The 17021-nt window shown below is 36.0% G+C and overlaps 1 protein-coding gene across 1 annotated transcript; it reads right to left on the reverse strand.

Annotated features, from left to right (window-relative positions):
- Positions 1 to 863: 863 nt before the first annotated feature.
- On the reverse strand, positions 864 to 15934 carry si:ch73-267c23.10 (serine incorporator 1). The gene is made up of 10 exons (XM_059327884.1): positions 15697 to 15934; positions 10117 to 10278; positions 9010 to 9203; positions 8167 to 8246; positions 7895 to 8032; positions 7408 to 7577; positions 6501 to 6591; positions 5558 to 5759; positions 4040 to 4270; positions 864 to 2922 (listed from the first exon to the last, which is right to left on the reverse strand). The coding sequence occupies exons 1-10, from the start codon at positions 15733 to 15735 to the stop codon at positions 2787 to 2789; spliced, it is 1443 nt and encodes a 480-aa protein (XP_059183867.1). The 5' UTR covers positions 15736 to 15934; the 3' UTR covers positions 864 to 2786.
- Between the last annotated feature and the right edge of the window lie 1087 nt (positions 15935 to 17021).

Here is a 17021-nt window from a genome sequence, read left to right on the forward strand (position 1 = left end):
ATTTGATAAAATGTATTAAATATAAATGTGTCCTTGATTTTGAGACAGTTGTTTAAGTAACTTTAATATAAAAATGTTTGAGATAGAATCTACTTATTTTGATCACATTAAATATAATCTTTATGTGTATGTAATTCTAAATCAAGAGAATTTTGAATTAATCCAACACAATAGAATTAGTCCGTTTTTAATTGACAGGCACTTCCTGTCTCAACTTGTAACGTAGTTAGATTTAGTTAATAATATTGCGTCCAATCTGTTGCCTCAATTTTATTGAGTAGCTATTATTTATCTTTTTTTTTACAGTGTGTATATACTACATATTGTAACTGAAACTGAATTAACCCATTTATCATGTTACGGTCTTTTACTGTCACGGTTTAGCAGTTTTTCACCGTAAAATCTACAGACATTTTTTACAGTGTACAGTTCCCAAGGGATGTAAGTCACAAGAGTTTGAATGTACAGAGTGCTTTGCAAAAAGCTGAACTGCCTTTGTAGTTTTTTTTGTATTACAAGAAAACTCATTTCAGAATTTTCAGAACCCAGACATGTCATATTAGCAGTGTTCAAGGGCTTCTAACATTTGATTTAAATTTGCAAAAGTATGTTTTTTTTAAATTGCAGTTTAATGTTTTGTAATTGTTTTGATATCACTACATTATGTGCGACTGTTTTATACTACTATTACTTATTTCTGATGAAGTTTAAAATCTTAAGTAATCACAGACTACATTCACGTTTGGATGAGAAGTAGTAATTGTTTGAAAGTATGATTTGATAAAAAAAACTGCTAACATGTTTGTTTAACTTGAAACAGTGATTACATTTAACTGTTTGACCTATACAATGATTCTCTGACAAACACGAGGAACATGATTTATTTATGTTAAGAGTGTTGCACAATGAATCTGTGTTGTGAGTCAAAGCCAACAGAATATATACATGAGTAAAAATGAGTCTGAACAGAAACCACAGTAGCACTGAGAGCTCCCAGCCTGCTTTATCATATAGAACTGTAGAACTACAGTAACACTTTTTGGCTTACAAGGCATTTGGCTATTGTTTGTATTATATAAATATAATTTGAAGCATATTCTGAAACATATTAAACCATTCAATTGCCATTGCCTGACATGTCTTACAAACACAGATAAAAGCATAATAAACAATAAGCTATTCCATACTACACGGTTGCCCCAAAAGTTGAAATAATTTCATTTTCAGACACAATCTTCAGTTAATTGTGGTTTCACTTTCATTGTGCTATGTTTGGAAAAGGTTGATTAATTCAGTTTTGAGAAGATATAGACTTTATCTTTCAAGATTAAATCACAATGTCACTTCTATTTCCATTTCATGGAAAGAGGTAAAAAAAATATTTTATTCCAACTTTTTGTGCGACTGTGTATTTGAAGTGATACAGCAATGCACATAAAATATTACAAATACCACCCATATCAGCTTTAAGCACATTTTTGATTGTATTTGTACATTTAGTGCAGCGTTTTGTCACTGTGTAGATTTATTTTACAACCTGAACTTGTCACATCTCAAAGACACTGTTGCTTTAAATATCTTATCTATATATCTACAAATATTTGGCAGGAACGTGACTTTGAGTCATATTTCAGAAATATGTCAAGTGTATCAACAATAGTTAACTACACCCATGTATTTCACATTAGTCTTTATAGATATATTCACATATCTGAAACATACGTACATACTGTATGGCATTGGAAGGCATAGTAGCAAATAATGTGTGCAAACCAACCCTTGTTAATATTCTATTACATTCATATTTTTAAGCAGTGTAAAAGTAATTGTATTTGATTAATGTAACTAATATTTGTTGTTGTTACAGCAGTTCTTACTTTATATTGTTAAGGGCAGATATTAAAATGTGATATTGGTTTTATTTTGGACCTTGTATTATAGATTTACACAAACAATAAGAATGTGTATGCTCATACACTGTAAAAAAAAAACCAACTGTTGTTTTTACGGTAAAAAAACAGCAGCTATGGTTGCCAGAACTTTACCGCAATAAATACGGTGCAACTTTTTCTAATATTACGGTAAAATCATATTAGCACTGTTGATTTCACGTTTAAGATTGTCATTTCATTCCATATTTTACCATAAAAAATAAAACAATTTTACTATTAAATATTACAGTATATTTTTGTCAGAGATATGGTGTTTAGTAAATTTAACAGTGAGAAAAAGTATTTTTTTACAAAAGATAAATGCAAAAATTACAGTGATGGCATGTAAATATATTAGTATATTTGTATATGCACGGTGCCAGTGTATTTTACAGTGGAGTAATGTATTCTTTTTTTAAACTAACTGTAAAAAAGACTGTTTTGGTTGATATATACATTTACGGTGTTTCATTATTACTGAAACTGAATTAACTCATTTATCATTTTACGGTCTTTTACTGTCATGGTTTAGCAGTTTTTCACCGTAAAATCTGCAGACATTTTTTACAGTGTAGTTTTTTGTGCTTCAGTAGAAAATGTGTGATTGTCCTTAGATTTCCAATGAATGATTGCTGCTGCTGGCATGACATCACTACAGTAAATACCTGTTCCAGAAGCATCTATTATGGCACCTCTCAATCAGACCAACTAATTAGCTTCAAGTAATAGGGAAACTAGACTCCAGTGAAATATATAAGTATAAAATGCAAATCCATTGTTAAAGTAAAATGTAGGCAACATGGTCAGAGTTTCTGTAGAGGAGTTGGAGGAGGACAGAGATGAAGCCAGGGACGATCAGCTGAAGTCCCTGTTGGTGAGGATCATGGGGGCCACCAGGGTCCACATGTACAGGGCCAAACACACCCAGCTGGAGGTGATCTTTACCCACACTGCTGGCCACTTACTGGTTATGGTGTAGTCTGCATCAGGGCTGCCAGGAACACAACACAACAAAAGCTAAGTCATCAACATTATTTCACACATTATTTTGTATGAAAACATTAGAAACATATGGCACAAATTAGGACCAATGTGTCATGCACTCTCCACCTCTGTTTGAGAGATTCAACACAACAATGTATCTTATTGCAAACGGCATAAGCCTTCTAAAGCTTTTCAGATAAACTTCAATTGGACAAAAATATTTCACCAGCTACAAAGTAAAACCCATTAGACAATGTGGAGGGCTTGGAATGGTTAATTTTTAATTAAATGAAATTGTGTATGTCCTTAAAAAAGTATTTAAAAAGTACTTTAAAGTACTTAAAACTGCATTGTTGTTGCTGGAAGATGGTATACAAATAAACGTATCTTGCCACAAAAGGCCGCTCTAGCTCATTTTAAGCCAATCCTATCACAAGCGCATCAAATGAGAGGAAAACAGTCCTCAGCAAATTTCACAATTTCTTTCTTATTATTCTGTGCTAACAATTACAGTGACCAGATGATTAAGGAAATGACCATTATACTACATATTCATGATATTTTTAAAGACTTATGTCATTCATTCATGAGGAACCAATGGGCATTTCAATCAGTGGAACAGTTTGAGAATAGATGTATGAGTGTTTCTGTGTGTATAAAATATAAATATGTTATAAAATATAAATATGTGGAATTAACTTTCATAATAACATCATATAAAAATGTGGTTAATGTATATATATATACATATATATATATATATATATATATATATATATATATATATATATATATATATATATATATACATATATATAAAGTTATATGTTAAGAATGTATTTATGTATGTGTGAAAACAAGGGGTAGGCTGAAGTGTCAATTTCTTCATACTATTTTTCAGGCATGTCAATGCTTTTAATGGAGTATATTTTGCAATATGCTTTTCATTTTACTTTGCAATTTGTTGAACTAATTTCACTTGTTGTTGTTTTTTCACATGCCTGAAACACATTTTCATTCATTCATATATTAAAAAAGGAAATCATTAAAAGGGGCCCTTCGGAACAAAATCACTTCAAAACAAAATGCAATTGTAGGCTTGTGAGGAAGGGGGGCAGGCTGACCTGTACCAGTTGGTGAGGGTCATCATAATGTAGAGTGAGGCCAGGAAGAGCATGAAGTGGAAGAAGGAGTAGCTGTACTGAACCATGTCCTGCTCATTGTCCTCCACCCTCCTGGATCCTGTGGACTCCTCTGAGAGGTCGCAGCTGCTGCTGCCGCCCTCAGCCAGCATGGCCGAGTCTTTGGAGGCCATGGTCAGCTTGTTCACCTGGCTGGTGCTGGACGAACGAATGCTGAGGGCAAGACAGAGACAAATGGATGTTGTATGTCCATTTAGTTTTCAAGCATTCAGATAGCCAGCGACCTAAAATCTTTCCAATAAGCTGAACTTTATATGTGGGGCTGACAAAGGTAAATCTAGCAGCTTTGCCTAAACTTTTCATATCATACAATCTTCCTCAGCAGATGGATTTTACCCAGTTGAAATGAAACATTAGATTTAGTTTAAAATAAACTGTTGGCTTAAAAGTTGAGTTTCAAAATTATTGTTGAACTTGGAAACAGCAGCTGGCAGACGAAGAACATGTGACTCTAACGTTATAGAAATAGCAGAAATGAATGGACCTTGAAGTGAGACTCAATTTTAAAATTCAATTTACTTTGTTCAATTTTGAAACAGATAATATTAGAAATGCACTAATATAACCATGTCAATAAATAATAAATGTTTGGCACATTATTTTAGTCATTTTTTATTTGATGCATTTTTTCCTCTACCAGTGCTGAGCTGTGAAGTGTACTGAGACTTAGACATATTGCCAGAGTTTCCCATCCCTTACTAATGAAATCTTCTCAGTTGAAACAACTGTGTTATTTTGCAGTGTGTCAAGACAAAGATTTCTTTGCTCTTTGATAATGTGTCTGAATCACACTGACTGTCACACTGAAGCTGTTAGATGTGGAGCCCTTATAGGGCTTTGTGAATGACTGATCATGGGAGGGCTTTGAGTAGTTTTAATCTCTTCCTCAAAAAGAAATCCACAAATTTTATTTGACACCGTTAATAACATTGTATCACCACCATCCGCTACATTACCATGTTTCTCTTCCGATGATTGCAATAACTTCCTTATCTTCTTTGTCAATAAAGTAACAGCTATAAGGTCTGGTATTCAGCCTGGGACTTGTCAAGCCAACTTCTGCCCCTCTACATCTCATACCGTTCTTGACTCATTTCAGCCTACAAAACCTGACAGATTTATTTAGAAAAAATAAACTTTGTTCTCAGGATGCAATATCAACTTCTTTAAAAAAAAAAAAAAAGTTTTACCAATTATTGGCCCTGCTGTTTTAGCTAGTGTAAACTCCTCCTTGTCAACAGGACGTGTCCCTTCCTGTTAAGCATGCTACCATCAAGCCCATTCTAAAGAAAACCAACCTTGATATTGCACTGCCCGGCAATTTTAGACCTATATCTAAGCTCCCAATTTTATCAAAAAAATTGTGGCTAATCAATTAACTGACAGGTTGGAAAGGCACAATATGGACTTTTGGTCCATATCGCCCAGCCCTAATCCTACCTTGAGTAGATGATGCACAGGACAAATATAGCGAGCCCCACGATGCTCTGGGCGTCCCACCACTGCAGGTACGGGGATGTCAGGACAGGTTCCTCTGTGCCTATGATCACCACAGCTGTCTGGTTCTCAATCTCCAGAGGGGCCATTGTTGGGGCGGCAATCTGCTGGAAGATACTCAGTAGGCTGGGGTTACATTCTTGGTCTGAGGGGAGGAGAGAAAAAAATTACATATAAAAAGAACAATGTTTGAACTTATAGCTCAGGGTGTAAGACAAAATGGTGACACAGATTGACAAAACACGACAAAAAACACGAGACCTCATTTGAACACATGCCTCAGCTTTGACTGCTGTGCACTATATTTATATATATCTATATTTATACAGATACTTGTAAATATCGCACACTTCTCTTAAGCTAGATTTTATATTTCACTGTGTTGTATTGTATTGTGTTTTACTTTGTATGTTTGGCTTGACCAGGCCTCAGTACTTAATTTCGTGCCTCATCATGTGCATGCATGTGTTGTTGGTATGACAATAAAGAATTCTTTAATCTTTAATCTTGTGTGTAACCACAAGACATGGCATCCACAATAGTCGATTGAAAAATATTTAAACCTTTGCAAATCAATAGTAATGCGTTGTGTGTGGAGGAATCTATTAACTACAGCGTGCAGTACTGCCACAAGGACAACATGACACAGCATGATTTATTTTGAACAGAACAACCAAAAGCATATCTAACAAAAGCATGTCTCACAGTCATATGGCATGACATGGTGTTATTTCTTTGAAATTACTACAACAATGCATAACTCTAATGCCAAAGGGAAACTTTTCCTGTTTCTTGCTTGGATCTAATGGATGGCTGTTATTTTTTTCAATTCATAACTGCATCATTGTTCACAGCAATATTTCAGACAATCAGCAAATATTCTCACCAGGCTCATTGGTCATGGCAGACCAGGTCAGATACATGGTGTACAGGGTGATGATAGAGGACTGTAGAAGACCTGAACGTGTCTGAGACTCCTGGGGACACACAAAGATAAAATTGTGAGAAATGTATAAATTCACAACATTAAAACCATGATAACTGAGCACTCAGGCTGAAGGTATGGAAAATGTGAATTCCATGATATTGTTTATATATATAGGGAAAATTCACAAATCTACAGTGCCTGGAGATTTGTGACTGGACCACATTGGACATAAACAATGAGCTAGCTGTTAAAACTAAACTAAACTGCCATCACAATCAAAGCCATAGATGTCAGCATTTTTTTGACATTTATTAAATTGCCTACACTGAAGATGTAACTTATGGGGACTGTTCACTGTGGAGCTGAATGGATCTTTCTGGGTGTGGGATTGTGTTTGGATACAGCACAGCATGGTGAAACTGCAACTTTTTTTGCTAATTAGCATGCACATAAGTAACATATTGGCTCTTAATTATTACTAAGAGTTTTCCCTCAATAACCTCAGAATTATTGCTTATTAGTAGTAAGTAAGGAAGTTGTTGTATATGAGTTATTATCTTAATATGCTTTACTTTGTATGGACTTTATAAGTCTCTACATAGAGGTGAACGAAACCATGGAAACGGCAAATAGCCACCTTCTCCAGTCCTTTGACGTGGCTGGTGGCTCCTTTTGGATGATTGGATGAGGATTGGTAGATTGTAATGTCAATCATTACTCTACAAAGTGGGTCACTTTGCGCCAATGGTAGTCTACCAGTGACCCACTTTGTCAATACAAAGTAAAGCATATTAAGATTGTAACTCATATACAGCATCTGCCTGACAGACTGTTTGACACTGAAGTATGTCTTTCTCTCCCATACCTGAACTTTATGCAGCACGGAGACAACAGAGGCCACGATGCACAACAACATGTTAAAGCTGATGAAGAACTTGTTGATGAAGCATCCGTCAGGCTTGGTGTAGAAGACGAAGAACAGCACGAAGGCAATAAATGACAGGATGTAGTTGAGGACTGTGACCACCAGCAGAGCTAAAAACAAAAGGTAAAAAAGGAAAAAATTGAATACAAAAATAGCCTAAAACATTAATTAGGAAGTATGAATCATTCCCACATTTTAAATGTTTTTCTCCAGCTTTGAGCACTGTGTTGTATAGCATTACATAACATATTGCATTGTATTCAAGTGTCATGTCCATGAACACCACATTTAAAAATCCACAAATTTTAGTCTGCATGTTTGAAATGTATTTCACTTTGGAATTTTAAAGAGTGGACACAGTACAAACTTAAAATACAGTCAGAAATTGTATGCAGCTTTAATTTGGGCTACAGCTTAATTCACTGACCTGCATACCAACATCTGGAGTTGTCAGTCTCCATCTTGTCCACCCAGGACTCATTCCAGGAGTGGGCAAAGTCCACCAGCAGCACCAGCTGGATCAGAATGAAAATGAAAGCTCCACCAGAGCCCACAACAAACCATGCTGCAACACACACACACACACACACACACACACACACACATTCAGTTATTCATCGATCACATTTTATGATTACCACACAAGGTTATTGGATGTCATAATCTGATATGCAAAAACGTTAAACACAAAATTCTTACTGTAGGTGAAAGGCCCATCTGGAATGTAAAAGGCACCGCCTGTAATAGCCACCAAGGCAGCAAACTTAAAGAACCAAAATCTGAAAAAAAAATTGTTTATGGCTGATTATACATCAGAATGCATATACACCATCAAGATCATATCTATCTGTGTATTGCATTGTTTATTAACTTTATCCTAATCTGCTTAACTGAACTCGGGTTGTGGGGGGCTGGATTTACATTTGAGACTGTCCTTCGCCACCACCATCTTGCTGACGTAGTAGTCATGATTGACTACGATGTGAGTTTAAATGGCCAATGTCACAGTCGGGGTGAGAGGGTGGGAGGGAGGGGAGCGGAGGGGAAGGGCATGGGTCACACAGATGGTGGACTTTCACGCAGGAGAAAGGGGTTTGTGTCCCATGTGAAAACAAAAGTAGACTGGTAAATGGAATGGAAAATAGACCTGCACTTATAAAGTGTTTTTCTAGTCAATTTGCGACCACTCAAAGTGATTTACACTACAGACTGCACTCATTCACCTGTTCACACACACATTCATTCTGGTGGCAGAGGCTACCCTAAACGGTGCCACCTGCCACCATTGGGAATTCATTCTCACACGATGAACGCAGCATCGGGAGCAATTTGGGGTTCAGTATCTTGCTCAAGGATACTTCGACATGTAGGCTGCCATGGTCAGGGATCCAACCACCAACCATCCAATCAGTGGGCGACCACTCTACCAAACACATCTCCAGTTGAAATCTGACAATTTTTTTTCAGTTGAATGTGAGAAGGAAACACCTCTGCTGCAATGTGACGGTAATAAAGTGCATGTGATGACGATGAAGTGCTTACCCATTGTGGATGGCAGCACGAGGGTCTCTGCTGTTCTTGATGTTAATCATAAGAATGGAAAACCCCAGGAACCATATACTCATGCCGAAGCAGATGCGGTACACTGCCTTGTAGCCCACAAACATCTCACAGTTGACATCAGCCTGCAGGCTGGGGATAGAAGAGCCAGCCCCATCTTCACAGAAACCTGGGATCTACAGCAAATCACAGGAAGTCACATTTCAACTCAACAAAGCATTTAGAGCTGAACTCTATATGATGTTGAGTAGTGGTGGGCAATTGACCAAATCATTTGTTTAATGACAATCAAGTCTGTAATGCACTGCCAGTCAGCATGTGCCTGTGTCCTTCATGTGAACACAGTTAGTCAAGTCCTCATTTGAACAGGAAACATGATATAGCTGGTTGCCCAGAGCTCAACCTCAGCTTGCAATATTGCCCTGTACAGTATTTCTATAACATTACAATGTTTCTCTTTACGGATTGGCTTCAGACTCACTTTATACACTTCTTGAGCTGAATCACTGATCAGATGGAACCATTTTTTTCCATTTATTTGACAGATTTTAAATTTGACAACGTAATAGATAACGATCTTGGCTAACATATCAAACCATTTGTAAGTTAATTTAAAAAATTAACTCACAAATAATAATAATAATAATAAAAAATATATATATATATATATGGCAAGCCGTTCAGGAAATCATTATATACATGGATTCAAAACCTGAGACAATATATTAAAAGTCTGACAATATATATTGAAACCTGAGAATATATCAAGAAACCTGAGAATATATCAAGAAACCTGAGAATATATATTAAAAGTCTGACAATATATATTGAAACGTGATAATATATATTGAAGGTTTTAACATATATTCTCAGATTTCCAATATATATTCTTAGATTTTCAATATAAATCCTTAAGTTTCAATATATATTCTCAAGTTTTTATATATATTCTCAGACTATACTATTAGTCTATGCTGATTGAAACTGTATAACAGAAACCCAAATTTTATTTTTTATTAAAATGCCTTATTGTGAATAGAAATGTCAGATCTAAGTGTACAGTGAAGTTATTCCATGGTCTAGTCATACCCTTTTGAGCTGCTGATCAACACCTGGAGACAGCATGATGCAGGCGACAATGGTCCCTAGCAACAAGATGGAGGCGTAGATGATCCTGGTCACTGTGGAGTTCCTGGTGCTGGGACAGCAGCTGCACATCAGGCAGGTTGCACTGCTGCACAGGCATGGCACCTGCAACAACACAATCAAACATTTCAACATCAACCTGTAAAAGGAGGAACACCTTGGCACATTAAGGGAAATCCTAAAAAATGTTCATAAACAAAACAAATGCAGATGTAAATATGGATAGGTGCAGTTTGGGCAGTTGGTGTTTACTGGATAAAATGATTACCACATGTTTTCAACTTCAAAATTTCAGCAGCAAGCACTGTACTTGTAAACAAATTAGAGTCAACATGAGCATCACCTAAAATAAGTGGCCAAGGCTGTATCACCTGACAAACACTGACTTTGTTTTAATCAATCTCCCATTCAACTGTTGAACTAATCTGTCAGCAGTACATGGTTGGTTTGAATTCACTGGCTATGGAATAAAAAGAGTTTGTCATTGATAGGGGGAGAAAGATTCCTACAGACACAGAAAAATAAAATAAAATCAACAAATCTTTTTTTGGGAAGTAAGGACACTTGAATGTCAGTGGTTACAGAATAAAATGATGATCAGACTGTGAATTGCAATCTTTTTCTCTCTTGATATTCATAAAGTGTATCATTGTAATCTCTGTCTCCATAATGGTGGTGGTAAATACAATACAAGTGTGAAATAGCAACTTTAAATTGCAACAACCATAAAAGCTGATGTTAGAAAAGAGTCTATATAAATAGGTCCCCCTGCCCCCTCCCTGAGTCAAGCCATCAAGGAGCTTCAGGATGCATTCAAACAACTTCAGGTCTCACTAAGTGGCCTCAAGTTAGCTCTAAATGCAAAGAAAACCAAATTCATGACCTTTACTAAGACACAGTCCCTAAGCAAAAGTGATGTAAATCTCTACACTCAAAGTGGAGGTGAAATTAAAAAAGTGTCATCATTTAAGTATCTGGGTTTTTGGCTTGATGAGAATTTGTCTTATAAAACCCATATAGAGAACCTTGTAAAAAAGATGAATTCAAGGTTAGGATTTTATTATCGAAATAAGGCTTGCTTCACTATGTTAGCCAGGAAAAGTGTACTGGATTATGGGGATGTTCTCTATATGCATACTACATCTCTACGTTTCATCACTAATTCTCGTCCTCATTCTCACCGCTGTACAGCTTCACTAAATTTACGCAGAAAACTCCATTTGCACATCTTCATCTACAGGCCATACTGGGTCTCCTCCCTTCTTACTGATGTAACCTCCTGACACAGACCAACAGCAATACTCGGCTTCGTTCCTCTAAATGGATCACCTACCATGTTCCCAGAGTCCTCACTGAGTGGGGCAAAAAAGCCTTCTCCTACTTTACCGCATGGTCTTGGAATAATCTGCAAACTGTATTACATTTTACAAACCTAGTATTCCTGGAAAAATTCAAAGCAATTCAAATGGTCCATGTTACTGAAAAGTGCACTTGTTTTACCTGAGTTAGATTCAGTACCTTTCTGTATGTATAATGTGTGTATTGCCCTTTCTTTTCTTTTCTGCTGTTTTTACTATATATTTGCATGTTTTGTCACTGACATTTTAATCTGTAACTGGCAACCAATCTTGGCCAGGCCTCCCTCGAAAAAGCGACTGCAATCTCAAGGGACTTCCTGATAAAATAAAGGTAATTTTTTTTTTTTTTTTTAAGTCAAAACATTTATTGTAAAACAGAAGCGTATATCTGAGTCAGGCCCTCTACAGAGGACTATTAGTGGCCTACTTTCAGTATGTTTCACAATAAAAAAACAGCTCACTGAATTGCTCAAACAGCCTGTGTATTCATTTACAATAAAGCAATATCCTCAGATCTGTCCCTCTCTCCTTCACCAATAGGAGGAGACAAGAGATAAGGAGGCCTGAAGATTGTCAACAAGTTAATACCCCTGCCAGCCAGACAAGGTCAGCTTAGTCCAACCAAAGACTAGGCCAGATAACACAGACAGCATATGACCAACCAGGCAAAAGACGCATGCTTCCTCCTGACTTCAACCGAGATAAACCATTTATACGGGAAGTACAGATTTTCCACAGATTTAGCTTGAGCTTTGCAGGGGCTTTAACATTCCTCAGAATGAAACCACAGACACGATTTATTTTCATTTTAAATTTATTCATCAAGTAAAAATCACCTGGTGTCAGCTTTTGCTCATTTTACATATTTTTAAATCACCATAAATAAGTGATTATAGAACAACTTCTGATGTTTGTCATTATAGTATGACATTTAATTTTTTTTGCATAAACCATGGCATTGTTAAATTAATTGACAGTGACAACTTTAACTTTTCATATTTATACAAGCAAGCAACAAGTATATGCCCCTAAACTGCAAATTATTTGGTTCTAACCAAGATTTAAAAAAAACTAAGATTTAGAAGTGTTGGATAATTTATCTTGTTTTAAGAGTTAATTTCTTATTTTAAGTGTTCAACATGCTTATTTCTAGATTTAATAATCTTAATTCAATAAATCTTGTCAAGTGAAATTATCTGTCCATGCAGCAAGATAAGATTTACTGTATTAAGATTTACTGTATTTCACTTATTTTGAGGCTGTAAAAAGTTCCATTTCAAGTAACTGTAGTGTAAATTCACTACCCCTTTTGAGTGAAAAGAATGGATGGATGACCAGGTTGCAGTTCCTTTTAGTCTTCTTTATTATAACTCATCAAAAAATACAGGAACATTGGAGGAGACCATTGTCCAATTTTAAGGCTTTTGAATGAAAGGTCCCACACCAAATGTAGCCCTGTCTCCTCTAAATTTCTCTATGTGTGAGGCGTTTTAAGCCCTCGGTTCAACGCAGGGGCGCGTCTTCCAGGGGCACAAATACACTACCTAAATTTACTTTTTAACCTTATTTGGCCGACATCCAAACCCCTCTTCTTTCTGATCGATGTTCACATTCCAACATATCCTCTGTCAAAACAGCTGTCCCCAGAGTCTCCCCGAGAAGTCCTGATGTCTCTATTTTTCGAAGGGTCAGGATGAGCTCCAAAGGGTCAGAGAGGCCCCTCTTTACTGGCGCCAACCTCCTCTGCCCATGTCACATACAGTATACTATTTGTGGCACGAAAATATACTACATAACCTCATCTTAAAATCAGCATTTTAGGTTTATTTTATGCATAAGTTTAGTATATTTTACTTATTTGGGGGCTGTAAAAAGTTACTTTTTAAGCAAGCTGATCTTAAAACCAGCATTTTCTGCTTATTTTAAGCCTTCTAAATGCATCTGTAGACATGCTTATTTCTAGATTTAACAATCTTAATTCAAGAAATCGTATCAAGTGCAAATATCTTGCTGCATGGACAGACAATTTCACTTGTTTTGAAATACTTTCCCCCTCAGATTAAGTGTTTTTATCTTGTTTTTAGACACCCCTCTTTGCAGTATATCCTCTTATGGATCATCTCCCTACTTCTAACTATATGTCCTCCTCTTTCTTACATGCATGCTGTTATCCTCGTCTGCATTCACATGTTGACAATGTATCTGCTTGTTGTGGTTGTGCAGCAAGGCAACAAAGCAGAGTTAATCCAGTTTATCACGTGTAAGCAGATGACCAACTGTGTTATGATTAACCCTTTGCTGTGCTCTGTGCTTCGTCTTTAGTCTACTGTCTCTAAGAATTTAGCCTATAACATGCTGTCAACATGAAACTGTCAACTCAAATTCAGATTTCGGCATATGCGTCTTCAATAAAATACCAACTATTATGAAAAGTTCGGCTGATAAAATATGATTTCACGGTGATGCTCGGAAGTAAACAGTGTGCAACTGCTGAATAAATTCAAATATGAGGAAGAGAAAACACTGCGGTCCAGTGAGCCGTCATTCGCTTCTCCGTAGTCAAACCAGCCGTCCCTATATAATGTAGTGCGCCCGTATTGTGATATTTATGGTAAGTTCATTGAAACTGCTCCAAGCGAGCTCACATGAAGGAGAAACACTTTTCTGTCATTCTTTCTCACTTTCGTCAGTATAAAGTTCTTACCCGCAGAGAGGAGATGAAGTATTAACGTTACATCGACACACCACATGAAATAATTAATTTGCGTCGCGCCGAAAATGTATTTGTTGTGTTGACGGTCGGTTTTCAGTTTTCAGAATAAAGTGTTACACAACCAGGCCCAAATACCAGATAAATATGGAAATAAGATTAATTGCATGATATTCACAGAACTGTTCACTGAGGATTTAAAAATAAAATAAAACGCCGTTGTATATAGACTGTACTGTAATATTAATGTTAATATAATGTAATAAAATATTACATTATATTAACATTAATTTAAATTAAATTAAACTGTCTGTTTCCAGTCATTAATTCCACTTCAGGTTAATTCTAGAGGACCTCAGGTATCTTCTCACAAACTTACAGGACTTTTCCCTGTGGAAATTCAGAATAAAATGCACTTGAATATTAACTGTACAGTAAAATATTACATTATATTACAAATATTAATTATAATTAAACTGTCTGTTTCCAGTCACTAATTTCACTTCAGGTTAATTCTAGAGGACCTCAGGTATCTTCTCACAAACTTACAGGACTTTTCACTGTGGAAATTCATAATAAAATGCACTTGAATATTTACTGTAGGGTAAAATATTACATTATATTAAAAAAAATAAAAAAAATTAAACTGTCTGTTTCCAGTCAATATTTCCATTTCAGTTATATTCTACAGGACCTCAGGTAGCCTATCTTCTCACAAACTTACTTAGTGACTGGAAACAGACATATTAATTTAAATTAATTTTAATATAATGTACTATTTTAATGTACATCTAAAGGAGTTTTATTTTATTTTTTTCAATCCACAGTGAACAGTTCTGTGAATATCATGAAATTAATCTTATTTCCATATTCATCTGGTAGGCCTATTTGGGCCTGGTTGTGGGACACTATTCTGAAAACTGAAAACCACAAATACATTTTCGGCGCAACACAATTTGATTATTTCACGTGGTGTGTTGATATAAAGTTAATACTTCATCTCCTCTCTGCGGGTTATAGTTTTATACTGAAAAAAGTGAGAAAGAATGACAGTAAAGTGTTTCTCCTTCATGTCAGCTCGCTTGGAGCAGTTTCAATGAATTTACCATAAATATCACAATACGGGCGCACTACATTATATAGTGACGGAGAGGCGAATGACGGCTCACTTGACCGCAGTGAATAAATTCAAATATGAGAAAGAGAAAAGCGCAGTTAAAACGCTTTCTCCTAAAATGCAAGTCGCCGGGCGAATGAAGAATAAGAGATTCAATAACTGAATCATCCAACAGAAAAAAGAACTGAGGAGAGGAGGGCAGCGGAGAGGAGTTAGTCTCCATACAGAGGAGCGGCTACCTGTTGCTCTTCATGACGTCACCGTAACATTTCCCACCGATATAAAACAGTGCGGTTTGTAAATGACATAATTCATATAGGCTAGATATGAGATCTTACCCAGCCTGTGAATGACAAGGCCCCCAGAGCAGCTCCCATAGCTTTCCAGTTTGAGTCCAGGAGCGGACAGTCCCTCCGTTAATCCGTGCTATTTCTCCCGTTACTGGTGCTCCGATCCTCCAGGTGGATCTCAAACACAATAAAAAAAATAATAAAAATAAATAGTGAGGCCGCTAGACAGCACAGAGCATGGACTGTTCAATAGCTCAGTCTGTAATGTGAAACATGAATAGTGCTCATGTGGTTGGCTTGTGAGGTTACAATTGAATTATTTTTTTTCCGCTTAGTGCGTCTGTAAGGGCGTCATATTGTGTGACGTCATGACGGCGTTTACGTGTTGTGAACTGTACACCCAGCCATAAACTTGTAAACACACAATAAATGTTAAACTGTGAAATTGTGGAGCTCTCTTTTTCAAACAACCAGAAGAATGTGATTTGTTTTGTGACACTGTTAGCGAGAAGAATAATTCTGCTGAACTGGAAACAAAAAAAATCCTCCAGTCTATCAAGCTTTAATGAATGAATGATATAATGAAACATTTGCAGTTAGAAAAACTAAAATTCACCCTGAGAGGTAAGATAAATACATTTCACACAATATGGCAGCCATTTATGGCTTATTCATTATACCAAATATAATCCCATGAAAAACTAACAACTGTAGTTGTATTATTACTATTTAAATCTCTTTCTTTTGTTTGTAAACATTATTATTATTGTTTTGGTATTTGATTTGACTCCACCTAGGGCTTTTTTAATTTTAATTTTGTTTTTTTTATTGCTTTTATTTTTCTACTATGATTCTGTTCTTTCGTGTTGATTTTAAGCATAAATTAACATGTATCTTCTTTATTTTTGTATGTGAATGAAAGGAAAAAACCCCTACCAGACTCTACTAACATAGACTGTGTTGTCATTGTTTATCTCGTTCTTCTCCCCCCTCCCCTCCCACACTCTATCTACTCTATTCTACTCTGTTGATCTGTTCTGTTCAATGACATCTATTGCACGTCTGTCCATCCTGGGAGATGGATCCTGTTAAAATAATTGATTATTCTGCTTCTATTTTGTCTGTCTCTGTTCTCTGTCTCTGTGCGTGACGCAGGTCACTATCAAAGGTCAAACCTTGAGTGTAATAAATATCTCTATGCATTTATATTAAATCAGGCAATATGATTTTGATACAATGATTATGTTTGTGTGTTAATGTTGATTTAGAAACTGTGATTAATTTGTTGACATATATTTCATTGACTTAAACTGATTACGATTCTATAAATCACAAAGAATGACATCCAGATATATATCGATGCACAGTTTTTG

Source organism: Centropristis striata, chromosome 3 (assembly GCF_030273125.1).
Source record: "Centropristis striata isolate RG_2023a ecotype Rhode Island chromosome 3, C.striata_1.0, whole genome shotgun sequence".
Classification (NCBI taxonomy): Eukaryota; Metazoa; Chordata; class Actinopteri; order Perciformes; family Serranidae; genus Centropristis; species Centropristis striata.